At 38.3% G+C, this 19,506-nt stretch overlaps 1 protein-coding gene across 1 annotated transcript in view; it reads left to right on the top strand.

Moving 5' to 3' along the window:
• The window catches only part of LOC139162398 (guanine nucleotide-binding protein G(q) subunit alpha), a 156,155-nt gene extending 136,658 nt beyond the window's left edge, over positions 1-19,497 (top strand). Inside the window, exons 6-7 of the mRNA XM_070742710.1 lie at positions 13,596-13,749; positions 16,251-19,497. Coding sequence (XP_070598811.1) covers positions 13,596-13,749; positions 16,251-16,441 — 345 coding nt within the window. The 3' untranslated portion in view covers positions 16,442-19,497. The remainder of the gene's footprint in view (positions 1-13,595; positions 13,750-16,250) is intronic.
• Positions 19,498-19,506: the final 9 nt, after the last annotated feature.

Genomic DNA, 19,506 nt, shown 5'->3' with positions numbered 1-19,506 from the left:
TTCTTTCCTTTCTCCACTCTGATTTTTTTTCTATTGACACAGCTGATCCCAAAATCTTATTTAAAATGCAAATATATTGAAATGAGATATTTACAGAAGTAGAATTGAGAACCACTTTGGTGTAGTAAGGCACCAGAGTAGAAACCAGGGGACTGAATTTTAGTGCTGCCTTAGGCATGAAAGTTGGCTGGGTGACTTTGGACCATTCTCTTTTAGATTAGAGTGAGAAGCTGGTCATTAATTCCTGTCACAATTGACAGTTGAGCTGAAAAAAAGCAGACCCTACACTTGCAAGAAAAAAGATAGGAAACCAAAAAAAACAAGGAAAATACAACTCCGGAAGGGTAAAAAGTGCAATGGCCCTATTTAGTAAAGGAATTTTTTACTGAATTAAAACATTAATCTTTGTGCAGTCCTCTGTTGTTTAAACAGAGCAATTGTTTTATGCTTGATTTTATGCCTGAGTAGAACACAATCTGTTGGGAGCATTTTATTTTTATAATGTCAGAGGTCCCATTTGTGTTAATAACTTTAACAGAATATCTCGACCTATTCTGAAAGAGAATTCTACATCTCACTTATCCCTTAGCGTCATTAATATGAGCCTATGATACAACATAATCCTGCTTTGCATTTTTATCTGTTAGTTCTTTAATTGATACATGATTAAACAAAGGCTCTGTCGTACGGCTTTGATTGTTCTTTCGGTTACATTTTAAGAAGATGAACAACTAGCAACAGTTTTCCTTATTGCTTTCTGATTTCTGTAGCATTTTTAATGACATAGGAAGTATATTTACCTCCAACCTCATGCCTCATTTTGGCCAGTAAGGGCCCACAGAGTCGATCTTCTCCAGGTCCCATCCACCAAGCAATATCGGTTGGCAGGATGAGCTTTTTCTGTGGTGGCTCCGACACAATGGAATCAACTGCCCCCAGAGATTTATACTATCTCCTCCCTATCAGTCTTCCAGAAAGCCTGCAGGCTTTTTATTATCCAACTAGCTAACATTATCAGTCCAAATGGATGTGGGATTTCTGCCCATATTTTTGATATATAATAGCTTGCCCTGTTACTTTTGATATCCAAAACTCCAAAAATACATGCATCATTGCTTGGGAATAATTGCATCTCAAATTAGATAATGCCAATTTTCTGTATCTGTATTATATTTAGTAAGGATTCTAGAATAATTTATTAACGATAAACTCTAAAACTCAAACTCTTTAATAAAGTACATCAGGAAATGTGTAACTTTTTGAGGACTTTCTTAGTCATTAAGTACAGTATACAAATACCTACTGTATTTTTTGGTGTATAAGACGCACCAGTGTATAAGGCGCACCTAGATTTTAGAGGGGGAAAACAAGGAAAAAAGTATTCTGAACCAAATGGTGTAGTATTATACTATTTAATAAAATACCAGTGTAGCAGAATACTTTTTACAACCATATATACTTTTTAAAACCATGTACACTTTTTACAAACTTCAAACTTGACAGCTTCAAGATTTGTGGATTTCAATTCCCAGAATTCCTCCACCAGTCATGCTTGCTCAGAAATGGGAATTGAAGTCCACAAGCCTTAAACTTGCTAGATTTGAAGACTCTTGCACTCCTAACCCCTATCTCAAACAAACAAACAAAATAAACAAATGAGGACAATTCATTTTGTTAGTTGTTTGTTAGTCGGCTGCTTTTCCATGGCGGGAGCAATGGTGGCGGAGCTCTGGAGCCTAAACGATCGCGTCCACCAAGACCTGCCAGACTTTTCCCCTCGGCTGCTTTTCTTTCAGGGTTGGGAGACCAGAGCCACAATGCTGCTTCAAGCTCCATGCAGGGCGGCCACAGGCGCTTCCTGCATTCTTTGCCCAGGCAAAAGACGTGGCGGTGGAGGAGGATGCCTGAGAACTTCTGTGCCTTTTGCCTGGACTCCGTTCTCCCAACCCCTAGAGAAGAGCGTCAGGTCCTAAATGGTGTGAAAGCCCTTTTGGAGAGCAGGCTAAAACGGGGCGTGCGGGGGGCAAGGTGGCAGAGACGGGGCTCCCAGACAGAGAATCGGTCACGCAGGAGGCTTTGAAACTGGCGCAGATGCCACTTGTGTTCTCCCTGATGCGGAAGCGAAGGACAGAGGCTGGTATGCATGGGCACCAGTGGGATGGCAGCGGCGGTTGGCGAAGGGCACTCTGAATAAAGCTGCCCCAGCCAGGGAGAGGCAGCCCCTGTCCGGCCCTTGCCACAGCCGCTCGCCCAAGCCGCTCAGCCAATGCCTGCCAGTCTCCCATGGGGAGGGAAGCAGCCAATGGAGACAGCCGCCGAAGCATGGGATATTTTTTTGAGCAGTGTATATTCCAAGGTTTTCTTTATGTAAATGTAAATGTTTTAAAGAAGCATTTACTCTCCATATGGGATTGGGATGCATTCCTGTAGTTTTTTGGAAGATATTTGCTTTATAGCTTTATCCAAAATAGAAAAACATATTTAAAAAGCAATTACAGAGGTTTGCATTGGATTACTTTAAATTAACCATATCAAAAAATATTCTGATCTCCAAAAGAAAGATGAGTGAGATTTCATGCATATTAAAATGTTTAATTGTAATGGGCATATCAGCATGAAAAAATATTGGCAACTATAATATATGGACCATCATATAAATTATTACTTAAAACAAATATTTGGGAAACATTTCCATGTTTAAATTATCTAGACATTTCCATGTTTAAATTATCCAAACTCAAAGCAAAGCTGAAAAAAAATATAGGAAATACTGATACTGTATATCAATTAATAACACAATTTTATCTATATATCTCTTCTGCAAACCAATTTTATTTTATTTTATGCCACAGATGCAGTTTTACCACAAGTTCTTCCATTCATTATTAAATTGCAAGGCGGCTTGGATATATTTAATTTATATACTGTGTGAACACTAGAGGGTTCTATAAGCCTTTAGGCAAAATGACTAATTATAAATTATTTACATTTTCTTCCATTTCTTTTCTTTTTACCTATTTCAATCTCTTCCTTTATAATTTTACTGTTCATCCCACAAGATGTAGAGGTTCTTAGAAGAAGCAGTTAATTCATATTCTTTTCACTCAGGCTGAGTAACATTACAGAATCTACATCAATCATGGTGGTGAGAGATCATGATCAGGCTGATGAAACCCCCATGGTCTTCCTTAACCTTTTGGTGGCCCATCCTCGAATACAGCTCATCTGTCTGGAACCCATATCGCATCTCGGACATCAGCACCCTCGAAATTGACCAAATATACTTCACCAGAAGAGCCCTTCACTCCTTCACTGGCTGTGTTACCCTTTTGGTTTGTCTTCAAGGGATTGAAGAAAGAGTGCTGTATTGTAGTATTTTTCCTCCATCTTGAACAACTTATGGAGAAAAAATGACTGGGTTTATTCCAGAGAAATTCAGTCTTTGTAAATGAGTTTACCAACAAATGCTCTGTCCTCCACATCTGTAAAAAGAATCCGAACTTCCTATATAAACTGAATAAACAAAATCTCACAGATAACCCCCACTCAGTAAAGGACCTTGGAATACTAATATCAAATGACTTAACTGCCAAAGCCCATTGCAACAATATTGCCATAAAAGCTTCCAGAGTTGTTAACCTGATCCTGCGTAGCTTCTGCTCCGGTAATCTCACACTACTCACAAGAGCCTACAAAACTTTTGCCAGACCCATCCTCGAATACAGCTCATCTGTCTGGAACCCATACCACATCTCGGACATCAACACCCTCGAAAATGTCCAAACATACTTCACCAGAAGAGCCCTTCACTGCTTCACTCGAAACAGAATACCCTACGAAACTAGACTTACAATCCTGGATCTAGAAAGCTTAGAACTTACGACGCCTTAAACATGATCTAAGTATTGCCTACAAGATCATGTGCTGCAACGTCCTGCCTGTCAACAACTACTTCAGCTTCAATCACAACAACACAAGAGCACGCAACAGATTCAAACTTAATATTAACTGCTCCAAACTTGACTGTAAAAAATATGACTTTAGCAATCGAGTTGTCGAAGCGTGAAACTCATTACCAGACTCCGTAGTGTCATCCCCTAACCCCCAACTTTTTACTTTTAGACTTTCCATGGTTGACCTCTCCGGGTTCCTAAGAGGTCAGTAAGGGGCATACATAAGTGCACTAGTATGCCTTCCGTCCCCTGTCCAATTGTCTCTCCTTTATCTCATATATCTTTTTTTCCATTCATATATCTTTTCCTCTATTCTTCATTGACATATTTTATTCTTATATCTTTTCTTCTATCCTTTCTTTGATATATATTACTACATATTTATTCTCTTTAACCTTCATTGTGTATTGGACTAAATAAATAAAATAATAAAATAATATTTCCTCATCAGAGGTGATCTGCAATTTAAGAATTCTACTAAATTCAAGGTCCTGCTCAAGGAATAAATGGCAATTGTGAATAGGAGGGCTTTTACACAGCTACATCATTTGCACCAATTGTAACCTTTCTGGATCAGAATGCACACGGTCATTCATGCCATAGTCACACCTGTTTTGATTCCTGTAATATCCTTCACATTGGATTTTTCTTGACAAAAATCTGGAAGCCATGATGGTTGCAGAACCTGGAAGCCTGAGTATTGAGTGAAGTATCCTTGATACTTTAGGAGCTTCATTGGTTAGCAGTTGGACTTTGGGTGCAAGTCAAGGTGCATGTTGCCATTTTAAGAATGGATATGGATCCAGTTATCTCAGAAATTGGCTTCTCCTGTATTAATCCATTTAGTTAGATCAAATAGCCTTTTCCAGATTCTACCCTCTGATTAGCTTCAGAGATAGGCATTTTCAGTGGCTAACCCCAACTGGTTGGAATTCCCATTGGGATCCAGTTCTCATTGGGATTCAATAGACTTTGGGGTAACTTTCACTAGGATAAATAACTATGGCAGAAAGGAATTTTTGTCTTTATTTTTATTTTATTTATTTATTTATTTTATTTGTGTCGTATTTTTCCCCTAGTAACTTTTACTTGCTCTATTTTTCTATCTCTTTGAAGTTTGCATTCATTTTTATTATAGTAATTACATATAATGTTTAATAAGATTACTTGAAAAAACCTCCCCCATGTGTGCAGTAACACATCATTCTATTCCATCCTATCAATTTTCCATATTGTTTTTTTGTTCAGTTTGTAACAAAAATATTACAATAGATGCCACATTTCCTGAATGTACAGTAATATTGATCTGACCTTATTGATTATATGCAATCAAGTCATTTTCAGCTCCTGTTGACCACATGGATAGATTTTCTTGATCTATCCCTAATTTGTTATTTCGAAGCTCCCAATAGTGTAGTCAGTGCCACTGAAACTGAATCTATCCATCTTGCTGTTGGCTTTTCTCTTCCTCCTTTCCATTTTTCCCAGCATTACAACTTTTTCCAGAGAGCTGGTCTAAGCATTACCGGGTATCTATCCAAAGTAGGATCATTTGAGCCTGGCGATTTGTGCCCTGAAGGGTTGATTTGTTTGATGATCCATCATTTTGTTTTGTTGACTTTGAAGGAGTCTTCTCCAGCCCCAAAGTTTTAAAACATCAACATTCTTCCTATTCTACTTCTTAAAGTTCATATTTTGGTTCCATAGGGTGTCACAGAATATACCACGGCATGTATGATTATCTTGGTAGATATAGACACATCATAGTATTTGAATAATTTTTTCAAGACTTTCATGGCTGGTCTACCAAGGGCTGGTCTGCAGCATTTTTCTTGACCACTTATTCTTTTACCAGTGATAGTATATCCTAAAACGGAGAAGCTAGCCACCATTTTTATGTCTTAATTATCTATTCTAAAGCTGTTTATTCAACCTATTATCATTAATGTGACATTTACATTTAATTTTAATTCCTTCCTTTTTTACTATGCTTTTTGATTTTTAGTACTAGAGCTTGCATTTTCAGCTCTCAGGATAGAATTACTGTATCAGCAATGTGCCTTGAAATAGTGTTCCAAATAAAAAGGAATTAGAATAATTTGTGACCAACTCAATGGGGCCAGCATTTGCCATATGGTAGACGTAATCAAACTTTTCGACAAGCTCCCAAGCATAAAGATATGCACTTAAATATTAGCTCCCAATATGAAGAGAAATGTTCCAGAGAAATCCACAAAACTTTTCAACATTCAGTTAAGACACTCATAAATCTTCCTAATATTTTAGAGGATCAAAAATAAAATATAACAGTTTGTATAATGTGATCTTCTTTAAGAAAAAAAGAAAATATTTGGAAACAGGATTATTACACAGTAGATACACTTATATTTTTATGAACAATGCCAATAAATAGGGTTTGAAAATTATTTAAAATTATTAAGATCCTATTTAAACCTTATTTCACTTTTTTTTTAAAAAAATCAAGTAGTCTGCCATACATTACGATAATTGATAAAGGCCTAGGACAGTGATGGCAAACCCATGACACGGGTGGCACGCGGAGCCATATCTGCTGACACATGAACCATTACCATAGCTCAGCTCCAACGTGCATGTGTGTGCTGGCCAGCTGATTTTTGGCTTGTACAGAGGCTCTGGCAGGGCGTTTTTTGCTTCCAGAGAGCCTCCGGGGAGATGGGAGGGCATTTTTACCCTCCCCCAGCTCCAGGAAAGCCTTTGGAGCCTGAGGCAGGCGAAACATGAGCCTACGGGGCCCACCAGAAGTTGGGAAACAAGCTGCTTCTGGGGGGGGGAAGCTCCCCAGGCATTGAATTATGAGTGTGGGCACTTGTGCATGTGTGATAGCACACACACAAACTCTTTCGGTACCTAAGGATAAAAAGGTTTGCCATCACTGGCCTAGGGTTATAATCAAAATGTTCATTAATTATTATAAATTGGTAACATTATGTTATAACTTTAAAGCCTCAAAATACATGTATTTAATTATAGCTGGTATTTTAATGTGCAGAATAAGAGTCAACAATGATTTGATGGCACATAATCAAGCAATTGAACATACCACAATAAAGACAAAGAATGAGCATCCAATCCTGCCTATATTTGGTCATCAGCTTATTAATTAGTCAATTGTACAAAAAGTCAGTTCACTTTGAACTATTCTTGGCCTTACTTAAGCTTTATTTATTTACAATCAGGGATCCATTCATTAGCTGTCTGAGGGCTGATCTTTACTAAAACATACATTAACCTTCCTAACATCAATCTCGCTATAAAAGCTTTTCCACTGATCATAATAAATAGCTAATTTTCTATGGCCTTTCCATTACCTGCAATACACATGTGCACTACTTAATCCTAAATGATGTATTTCATCAAAATTGTTGGTTAATGAATCCCAAAATCCTTCTACAGTAGAATTTTCTACTCATTATCAAAAAAGCTGCAAATCATATAATAAAACATATAGCTGTCTAGCTACAATAATTGCTGACTGCAGTGATACATTGTTTATAAAGATAGGATATTTCTTCATTTACAAACTAATAGAAGCAAAGTGGGGGCCATGGGCTTCAGTCAAAAACGGAAGAGAACATCCTTCATGGGGCACTTAATATTTATTGGGATGATCTCTTCTTTTCTTATCCCATCAACTATCTACAAACAAATCCTTAAAAACTCACAATTTCACGTTTGTTACCGTGTTTCCACAAAAATGTCTTATATTTTTTTGAACCCTGACGTAAGTGTTTGGCCTTATTGCCATGCACTCAAAAGCCCGATTGGGTTTATTATCAGGGGATGTGTTATTTTGGAGGAAACAAATCTGGCCTTGCCATTAAAACAGTAGTAAAGTACTGATTCAACCCTATAAAAATCCTCCATACATGAACTGCTACAGTGTTCCAGAAGTTTGGGGTACTTGAGGTATGCCTTGGGGGGAAGCAACCTTTTGGACACCAGGGACAAGTTCTGTGGAGAGAGATTTTTCCGTGGACCAGAAGGGCCATGGTTTCATATGCTTCCTATATCCCACAGATGGGGCTTCACTTGTTTGTGTGACCCAGTTTCTATCAGATCATAGCCCAGTGCCAGTCCATGGACTGTGGGTTGGAGACCCCTGCCTTAGAATACACTTAAACATACTTCACTTAATCTGTCTAATAGAATTTCAGTATTCCTGTTAACAATTAAATAAATTGTTACCTACATGAAATGCTATTGAGCATGCCTCAAATCAGCTAAGGAAAACTAAGGAGTATAGAAACTGTTTTTAAAAAACATACCATTAGGTTAAACCAGTGATGGTGAACCTTTTTCCCCTCGGGTCCAGAAAGAGCATGCGTGCACGCTATCACGCATGTGTGAATGCCCTCACCCATAATTGAATGCCTGGGGAGGGGTAAAACAGTCCCCCCCCCCGAGGTTCTCTGGAGATCAGAAAGAGCCTGTTTCCCAACCTCTGGTGGGCCCAGTAGACTCATATTTCACCCTTTCCAGGCTCCAAAGGCTTGCCTGGAGCTGGGGGAGGGTAAAAACACCCTATCCTATCTTCCTGGAGACTCTCTGGAAGCCAAAAACGCCCTCCAAGAGCCTCTGCGAGCCAAAAATCAGCTGGCCAGCACACACATGCATGTTGAAGCTGAGCTAGGGCAATGGCTCACGTACCAGCAGATATTGATACGCATGGCACCTGTGCCATAGGTTCGCCATCACTGGTTAAACTATCTTTTGAAACTGTCTATCTCTGCGATTGTCACACCTCCTTAGAATTAGTGTTCATATTTTTAACATGAGGGCAGCACATTAAAATGCCATACTTACCATATATGGTTCAGCATAAAATAAAGTGTTACACCATTAAAACTATACAGTAAATCTAAGAAGAGCAATAGTCTATGTTTGATTTTAGCTTAGAATGAAAAGCATAGGAATCATAATTTGCAGATCGGCAAAGATTAAATATATTAATTTGGGGGATTCCACTGTATAATCAAGAATTCTAAACCAAGTATTGATATTTGCAGGTAAGCTGTCTATTATTCATAAGCCCCATACCTACAGTTTTACTTCGTAAAGATGAAAACTTAGCAATGTATAGAGAAGGCACCGAGTATTTAAAAATGTGAATTTAGAATAGTTTGAAATCCAGGAATTTTGGATAACTTTTTTGAAGAGGTATGTGTGCAAGTATCTAGATCAGCAGACATAAGTTCACAAAAGCTGCTGTGTCTGAAGAAATGAACAGGGCATAGCATCAAAGCAACTTCTATCTAAAATTTATGAAAGCAGAGAACTTTTATACAAAGAATTGTGCTCCTGTTCTTGGTATTACTAATTAAATGGGTAATCCTGATCAAGAGAAAAAACAGACAGTCTAATTACTAATAGATGATAGAGACGTTTAGGTGCATTATGAAATTACTGTAATGAACTACTGCCAACAGTTATTAAAAGGCCTATCTAGAAGCAAAGACTAAACAGACTAAGGTACAAAATATATTCCTGTGTATATGTGCGCAAATATTTATTTTTTTAAAAAACATTTGATTCTTCCATTTAGGCTATTAGAGCCTTTCTGTGTAAAAATAATGTAACTGAAATAGTTCGGCATTTTTTAATAATACAAATTTATCAATGATATTTATTGATTGAATTATAGCCAAATCATATAATAAAACCTATAGCTGTCTAACTGCAATAATCGCTGACTGTAGTGATACATTGTTTATAAAGATAGGATATTTCTTTATTTACAAACTAATACAAGCAAAGTGGGGGCCATAGGTACTGTTCCCCCTAAGGTGCATGGGTGCGTGCTGGCGCACCCTGCAACAGCCTGCCACACAGGGTTTTTCAACCCTGCACAGGAGCCAAGCGCTATTCCACCCAAGAGGGAAGAAGAGAGAGAAAGAGAAAGGTAGGGAGGAAGAGAGAGAGCAAAATCAATTTTGTTCAGGACCGGCTAACTTAGGTGGCATGTCCCCTTTGTTCCTGCCACCCGGAGCAGCCACCTGGAATACGACACTTTGCTGCTGCGAGGAACCGGGCAAGCGTCCCCTTGGCACATCTTGGGAGTCCCGTGGGGGCGGAGCCCAGCCAGAGAGAGATTTCGCAGAAGCAAAAGACTTCTGTCTTATACATCGAATGCTGCTGAGGCCGCCCAGCTGTTCGCATAGCACCAGCAGCAAAACCTCTCTTTCCAGGTGGCTGCCCGGGCATCCAGCCGGGGAGAGACGGCCTCTGCCCAGCCCCTGTCACAGCTGCTCGCCCAGCCGAGCCAGCCACCCAACAACACAGGAGGGATTGATGGAGCTGAGCCCCCTTGCGCGAGATGATCAAGGTCTTGAGAAGCAGGCCCGCTTCTCTGTAGCTGCCGTCGCATGCTCCCACCTCACCTGCAAACTCCCACAGGCACCCTTGAAAGCAGAAGATTGGGATGGGGGCTGATGGAGCCGAAACCTGGCCTTCCACGTTTTAGCAAACCAAGAATGAAATCCAGGTGGGTAGCTAGGGGGTAAATGGGTGGAGTGAATTCTGAGAGTTGAAGTCCACTAGTCTTAAAACTGTCAACTTTAAAGTCTCCTGGGTTAGGGGTTAGAAGTGCAAGGGTCGTCAAACCTGGCAAGGTTTGTGGATTTGTGGACTTCAACTCCCACTCCTAAGGTAGCATGACTGGCAATAATCCCTCTAATATTTTTTCAGTGTGGGCGGAAAAGTATAGTGTCTGAGCAGCACATTTTCATGCCTGAGCACAGATGTCACCCGAGACAACTTGTTGGGTAATTATTTGGGGCTCGGTGCTGGGGCAGAATAAGTTCCCTTCCCACTATGTTATTCCGTTATTTTATACAGTATTTCAATTAATATAATTAACCTCTTATAGATCCAGATAGGCCATCATGCCTACTCTTCCTACTTATACATTCTTCTTAAAAGAAACAAAAAGCCCTTATACAACTTTTTCCTTATACAATTTTAAGTAATAGGGGAAAAAATTCCCTTCTTTTTTATTAAAAGAAATTAATAATAAAACCAAACCAAATCAAAAACTCAACTGTTAATAAATCCATGCTTTAAACTCTTCATTTCTTAAATATTTATCATAGTATTATAGTAATCTAATAATACTATGAAAATCTATCTGAACACTAATGCATCAATTAATATATTTCCATATTTACTTTTCTATAATTTCATTCAATATTTCCAAGCTCAATTAATTTTCAGACACTTAGCATTTACCATTATTAACCTTCATCAATCTTCTACATTTCCAAATATATTTTCAATTCATAATGCAAAGTCATAAAATCATACAGTACATATCATAAACCCCTTATTTATCATATGTATCTTCCATTAATTTTACCTATGTAATTCTATATACCGTATTTTTCGGTGTATGATGCACCAGTGTATAAGACACACCTAGATTTTAGAGGAGTAAAACAAGGAAAAAAGTAGTCTGAACCAAATGCTATAGTATTATATTGTTTAATAAAATACCAGTGTAGCAGAATACTTTTTACAACCATGTATACTTTTTAAAACTATATACAGTAATACCTCATGATACGAACTTAATTGGTGCAAGGAGGAGGTTCGTATGACGAAAGGTTTGTAAGACGAAACATTGTTTCCCATAGGAAACAATGTAAAGTCAATTAATCCGTGCAACCAAAAAAACCCCGCCAAAAAACAGCTTTCGGCGACAGCTGGGAAGCGGCGCGGCTGTTTTAAAAGGTGACAGCCGAGCTGGTGGGCTTCCCAGCAACCTCCCGAACCGAACCCGGGGTTCAGAAAAATTTTGCCTCTTCTTACGAACTTTGTTCGAGTTACGAACCGGCGTTCGGGAGGCTTCTGGGAAGCCCCGCCGCCCGGCTGTCACCTTTTAAAACAGCCGCGCGGCTTCCCAGCAGTCTCCGAACGCCGGTTCGTAACTCGAAAAAAGTTCGTAAGAAGAGGCAAAATTTTTCTGAACCCCGGGTTCGTATCACGAGTTGTTCGTAAGACGAGGGGTTCGTATCTTGAGGTACCACTGTATACTTTTTAACACCATGTACACTTTTTACAAACTTTACATGTTCAAGGACTTCAAGCTTGTGGACTTCAACTCCCAGAATTCCTCCACCAGTCATGCTACCTTAGGAGCCTTAATCTTACCAGGTTTGAAGACCCTTGCACTCCTAATCTCTAACTCAGGGGTCTTTAAACATGAGTTTTAAGACTAGTGGACTTTAACTCCCAGAATTCCTCCATCAGTCATATTACATTGTAGCCTCTTTGTGAGGAGCAATTACAGTATATGGAGCATTTGTGGGTTATCCTAGGTCATTTCCTTGTTTGAAAAGTCTTAACTGGGTCTTCATTTTGCAGGAGTTACCAATTTTTGACAGAGCTGTATTCTTGGGGAAAAAATATTCTGTAGTAAACTCACTTTTGATTTTGAAATAATTTTGCTACAGATTTTTTTTCCCCAAGATGAAACTTCCAGGAAGAAATGGTGAACGGAATACAGTGCTGCCAAAAATTGATGACTCCTATGATTAATTCTAAACAAGGAACCGAAAGTGGAAATCATGTGCTAAAGCAGGGGTGGGCAATTAATTTTGCTATGGGACCGCTTGAGAAATTGGGATGGTTTTAGAGGGCCGGACTAATATAATTAACTCAGTTCTACCCAATACTGTATATATATATATACGTATGCTACCTTTTCATAAACAAACAGTATGTTAAACAATGCAAAGATTTACAATGCAATGAAAATATGGAGGACCTAATGACATCATTATTTAATGATGAGATGATGAACTGCAACCAGCTTATGATTGTTCCCTTTAGAAAATTGTTAACTTTAACTGTGTTTGGAAAAACTTGCTATTTTAGGTCAAGATATCATGTTAGTTTTTTAAAGACCGGCATCCCTGTACTGCTCACAGTTAGGGGATTTTTTCGGCGCTGACCACTCTAAAGACCCAGACCCTGGCCTGACCTAAACATCCAGACCCACTCTACAGACCCCTAATTGTTTGCTTTACAGCAACACGGTGCACCACAGTCACTGTGCTGGAGTGTTTGCGTGGTTTCTGTGCGTGGCCGCTCTCAGTAGGAGGTCGGGGTCTGCTCCAGTGTAAAGATGAAAGAGCTCACCGCGTCTGCCGGGACTCCTACGGTTCCTGCTTTCCTCATGATTCATCAGGAAAGCAGGAACTGAAGGAGTCTCGGCAGACATGGTGAGCTCTTTCATCCACGCACTGGAGCAGACCCTGACCTCCGTGGATCGGTCAAAGATAGCGGGCGGGCCGGTCACAGACAGCGGGCGGGCCAAATGCACCCCTCGGGCTGCCCCTTGCCCAAGTCTGTGCTAGAGGGGAATATAAGAAAGAATGCAAACCTGCAATTATTTTCTAATTGATTAGATGAGTTCCGCTTTGGAATTTAAACAGAATTCCAGATTCATCCCTTCATATATTTGTATTTATATGCTGTATATCTATTAATTATATGATGTGTGAAAATCTATACAAGAAAAAAAAATCTGATGAACAGCTTGTGTCTTTGAAACAATCACTTATAGGTATGTTAATGTTACTTGACTATTTTTTGCTCTTGCAGAATCGAATGGAGGAAAGCAAAGCATTATTTAGGACAATTATCACATATCCCTGGTTCCAAAATTCTTCAGTCATTCTATTTTTAAATAAGAAAGACCTTTTAGAGGAGAAAATAATGTATTCACATCTAGTTGACTATTTCCCGGAGTATGATGGTAAGTTTGTGGTTTTTTTCCCCATAAAACATTGTGTGCAAATAATATAACAACAATAAGACAACATTATACAGTTCATAGGTAAGAACAAGCTTGCCTTCCGTAATTCGGTAATATTGTGGCCGGCATTCCCAAACGTCTGATTAAATGGTCCATTCTTAACGACATGTTCAGATTGTCAGTTGTTATTTGTTAACCAGAAAAACAGGCCTTGAACATACAGTGGTTTGTGTCTTTAGTTCATCTGAATAGGATTTGAGGTGGAGGAAATTCTGTCCATATGACTGAAGTCTTAAGGATGTTTTGTTTATTAAAGTATCTGGTTGTGCGTATGTACATAATTAGAGCGATGGAGTTTATTGTACATGTCATTCTTCCTAATCACAAGGGATGAACAGAATAGGATAAGTCAAATTCACATGCAATGAAGGGAGAATTGCATGTCTTACTAAAAGGATGTGGTTTGTTAAATTGATAATTATACTTTCTATGCCTTGTCCCTCTACTTATTGAGAAGTGGAGAGAGAAAGAGAATGTACCTGCTGAAAAATGTTCCAATAATTGAAGCAAAGAGAAAGGTATTTCCCCCCATTCACTTTTCCCTCCACCCTTGAACGCTGACATGTTTATATTGCCTGGTGTGTTCTTCCATCTCCCCGTAATAATCACTCTAATCTTGTATTAAATAGCAATAGCATTTAGACCAATGGTTCCCAACCTTTTTTGGCCATGCCCCACCTAAGCATGTCTTAAAATCCTGACCCTCCCCCCCATGACATATAATTCTTATTATTCAAAAAGTGAACTACTCATGTTGAGGAAGCCTAAAAGGCCATTAACTAGGTTTAAACAAGGTTCCAATTGCCCCCATTAAAAATGAAATTGCCCCCCTGTGGGGTGTGGGCCCCACATTGGGAACCAGGGATTTAGATTTGTAAACCGCTTCACTGTGCTTTTACAGCCCTCTCTAAGCGGTTTACAGAATCAGCACATTGCCCCCATCAACAATCTGGGTCCTCATTTTACCCATCTCGGAAGCATGAAGGCTGAGTCAACCTTGAGCCTGCTGAGGTTTGAACTGCTGAACTACAGCTAGCAGGTAGCTAAAACAGCCTGCAGTGCTGCACTCTAACCACTGCACCACCCCAGCTCTTTTGAAATGAGGGCCTCTCTTCTTTCTCAATTATTCCTCCCTCTGTACTTTTTCTATTTGTTTAAAGCAGAGGTGTTAAACTTTATTTCATTGAGGGGCTGAGGGGCTAGCTCGATGTTGGGGGGGCCTGTGGTGGCCCAAGTGCTTTGCCACAAAAATGGGCTCCCGGGCCCCATTTTCAGCTGCGACAGCCTCCTGCAACCCTCTGCCAGTGAAAATGGTTTCTGCTAGTAGAGGTACCATGGGCCAGTCCTTCACTGTTTCCAGGGAAGCCCCACAGGCCACATCTATCTGCGGCCCCCGGGCATTGGGTTTGACACCCTTAGTTTAAAAACACAATAGTACAAGTAGCTCCCATTCTAATGTACAGTGTTCCCACAGTTTTCGCGGGGGATGCATTCCAAGACCGCCCACGAAAGTTGAATTTCCGCGAAGTAGAGATGCGGAAGTAAATACACTATTTTTGGCTACGAATAGTATCACAAGCCTTCCCTTAACACATTAAACCCCTAAATTAAAATTTTCCATTCCCTTAGCAACCATTCAGATTATTACTCACCATGTTTATTTATTAAAGTTTATTAAAAAAAAATATTTATTAAAGGCAGATGAAAGTTTGGGGATGACATATGACGTCATCGGGTGGGAAAAACCATGGTATAGGGGAAAAAACCCACAAAGTATTTTTTAATTAATATTTTTGAAAAACCATGGTATAGACTTTCCGCGAAGTTCGAACCCGTGAAAATCGAGGGAACACTGTACTATGAAATTCTTGCCTTTGGCTTTTTTTTTAACCATTTTTAGTTTAAAAGATTTAAATGTCAATTCTCCAAGTTACCCTGATTGTTGATTAAGATGTTGGGATATATCCACAACTTATCTTCAGTCCTTATTTCTCGCTTAAGATATCGCTGCAGTGTAATAGTAGCCATTTACAGGTAAGTCTTTGACTCATGAACACATTGAGCCCCAAATTTCTGTTGCTTTGCCTTATTTTATAACCATTCTCACCACAATTGTTAAGCGAATCATTGCAGCCATTAAGCGAGACTGGCTTCTCCATTGACTTTGCTTGCCAAAATGTTGAAAAGGTGATCACATGACACGCACACCCCTACCGAGGTCAATGCAACTGTCTTAAACACATACCGATTGCCAAGTGTTCAAAATTTGTTCACATGACCATAGGGATGCTGCAATGTCACAAGTTGAAAAATGGATATAAGTCACTTTTCTTAAGTACTATCGTGACTTTGAATGGTCCCAAAACCAATAGTTGTAAGTCAAGACCTACTTGTATTTTTCTAGAGATAAAATTCAATCTACTTCTTTTCTGGTGTAACAGGACCTCAGCGAGATGCGCAGGCAGCAAGAGAATTTATCTTGAAGATGTTTGTTGACCTGAATCCCGAGAGTGAAAAAATTATCTACTCCCATTTCACGTGTGCCACAGACACAGAGAATATCCGGTTCGTCTTTGCTGCTGTCAAGGACACCATCTTACAGTTAAACCTGAAGGAGTACAACTTAGTCTAACTGTGCCTCTTAGATCTCTAAACACCCACTTCGGGCAATTGAAGATATTCAAGAGGGACTGTATTATCTGTGAAAATGATCTGCGTAATACTAATTTATTGCTGGCCTGGACTCTGTTAATATTTGCAGAGTTTGTAGTTAAATATTACAATTTTATTTAAACTTTACAGAGGAAAAGAAACAAAAGATGCTGAACTACATTCACAGCTCATTTCCTCTTTTTTTTAAGTCAAAATTTTGTGACTTAATGTGTTCTAAATTCTCAGTTGTGCACTCACAAAACCATAGGGGTTTGGGTTGATTTTTTGTTGTTGTTGTTGTGACTGAAGCAAAATCAAGTTGGGCGCTCCCTCCTCTTGTCTCTGCCTGTGTCTCTCTTGATTTTTTTTTTTCAGGTACAATATCTATCCCCACAAACTTAAATTTTCATATGTCCTCCTTACATTGGTGGGGGTGGAAGAAGGAAACCAACACTAGAATTTAAGCCATCGGAAACTATTTTATGAGGGATCAGATCTATTGATGTTCTAGTTTTATTTAATTTTTGGCAGATGTAAAGTATACCTACCTTTCAGTATCAACTTTGCAATGAAGGAATGTTGTTCATTGGGAATATTAATAGTAGTGCTATAGATTTTTATCCATAACAGTACCATAGAAAAATCAACAGACTACATAGAACACAGCAACAAATTACTGAGAAAGGGTGTTTTTTTGAAACAGATTAGCTTTTTTAATCTGAACTTGCTATTTACTCTCTTCCAAAACCAATTTTTCAGGGGGGAAATCCCTTCCCCTTCCTCCCTTTTTTTCCTTCTTAATCACAGATGCCAAATATATACCATGGAGATGTTATATCCTAAAACCTCTGTTTTGATGAGTTTTTAAATTAAACAGACTATCTAGATTTCTCCTCCCTATTTCAGATTTTTAAAAATTGTGCAGAAACTATTGGCTAGATTTGGCTCTTTTCTTATTATAAACATTGTGATTACAAAATATAAGACAATGATTTAAGATACCAAATTAACTGATTGGGAATCTCTTCCAGACAACTGCCAAATATTAAAGCAATGAGATTTTAGCTTTTTTGTTTCCTCTTTGTACTAAAAAGCATTCCATTTCTCAATGCCAAGCTTCCCCCCACATAACATTATGAATTAAAAAAAATGGTGCTACATACATATGCATATGGCCTAATTGAAAAACAGTTTTCAAACTGTATCTAAAGTGCTATAAGATTGGACACTGTTCTTATTTTCCTTCTTTATTAAGGCACTTTTAATGAAAAACAAAAACAAAATAGCTAAAAGAGAGAGAAGAGTGCGTGTATACATATAAAGTTGTATTTGTGTGTGAAATGACAAAATGGAAGGTTAAACCTATATATAATTGTTTGAGAACAAGTCCAGTGGATTCAGAAGAATGGTTTCTGAGTAAATATATCAGTTTTAATAATAGAAGGGGGAGAATCCATTATACCTGTTTGGGTGGATATTCTCACTCTGCCTCTCTCCTCTCCCCTTTCTCTCTCTCTGCCTCTTGCTCTTTATTTTGAACTAAAATAAGATTTTTAAAGTTTTGTGTAAAACAACTCTGTAAATAAAAACTGTCAGTTTGGAAAATTGTACACGAGCTAGAAAAGGCAGATACGAAATTCAACTAATTTTTCTAAAAGGTAATTTTTGCAGTTCTAGGTTTGAAATAAATTATCTGCATTATACTGTGGGGCAACAGAGGAGACAATGAATCTGATAAATTATGACTAAACCTCAAATGTAGGAGCAATTTGCCAAGCTTTAGTATTCCTGGCCCAAGGGCCAGATTCCCAGTATAACATTCTTAAAATAAGGCTTCATGAATCTACACCATATTACTAATAAGATTTCATTGAAAATTAATTCTTTCTATTAGAATTGATTAAAACTTGGATTGCTTTTGTTCCCTAATCATGGAATCTTGTAATTTTAAAATAGTAGGCCTAGTGCAATTAAGAATGCTGTAATCATGGTGAGATATCTATACGTATATGTATATGTATCTCACAGCATCCATACTGGCTTTGTAATCATTTTGGGCAGATTAAATGTGCTGTATTGATATGTATCTATGTAACTGTAATGTATGTCTTACAGATAATTCACAATTTAAATAATGTTATTTTATTTACTTTTTTTAACAGAGAAGAATGTACATTTTGTCAGTTTATTTCTGACTAGGATTTTTTTTATTTTTAATCTAAAAACAGTTATTATAGTTCAGAGTGGTACTAGCATCATGCAGTATAAGATCATTTGCACTGCCCTGAGTTAAAATTGGAATGGACACTAATGTACACATGCATACACACAGAGAAATTTAAGCTTTTTCTTGTTGGAGTACATTGTTCTTTGGCAAATGGAAAGATTAGTTTGTACCTCCAGTCTTTTCATGGTAAAAATGGGTGTGTGTTGTTGTTTTACCACAGTGAAGATTCTCTGTGGCCACTTAATATTGAAGGCATTGAGCAGCTATCAAGAGCCATTGAGCTGGCAACTCTGCAATTAGTTAAGCTTTTCTGCTTTGATCAGGCGGTGGGAGCATATGTTGAAGCTATTCACAAGAACAAGGTGCAAGAACATGATCATGAAAAAATGCTTTGGGTTGGAAGCCTTTCTAAATATAGGGCGCACATTTCAACATGTATTCCATTTGAGGGGGTTTTGGTGGGGTTTTTTAATTTGTTTATAAATTTATTTTTTATTTCCAATGCCCAATGGGAATTTTAAATGTACAAATGCTTCATGCTACCAGGGGGTTCATAGGAATTCATTTTTGTAACTGCTATCATTTGTTACCCACCCACCCCCAAAAAAACCCAATGGCTCAGCTGTCACTTTCTCATTTAAATCATATTTCAAATTTTAGTTCAAACTAACATTTGAAAAAAATGTAACTTTTTTTTAATGTGACTTTTACAGCTAATAACTTTATAAATATTTATGTCAGAATGTCAAAATTAACTGTAAATTTGGCACTGTAGGAGAAAATTGACACATAAATCTTTTCTTACAGGATTAGTGATT

This window comes from Erythrolamprus reginae, chromosome 2 (assembly GCF_031021105.1).
Source record: "Erythrolamprus reginae isolate rEryReg1 chromosome 2, rEryReg1.hap1, whole genome shotgun sequence".
Taxonomy (NCBI): Eukaryota; Metazoa; Chordata; class Lepidosauria; order Squamata; family Dipsadidae; genus Erythrolamprus; species Erythrolamprus reginae.
The sequence above is the reverse complement of the archived record's forward strand: the minus strand, read 5'-3'. Positions and strand labels throughout refer to the sequence as shown.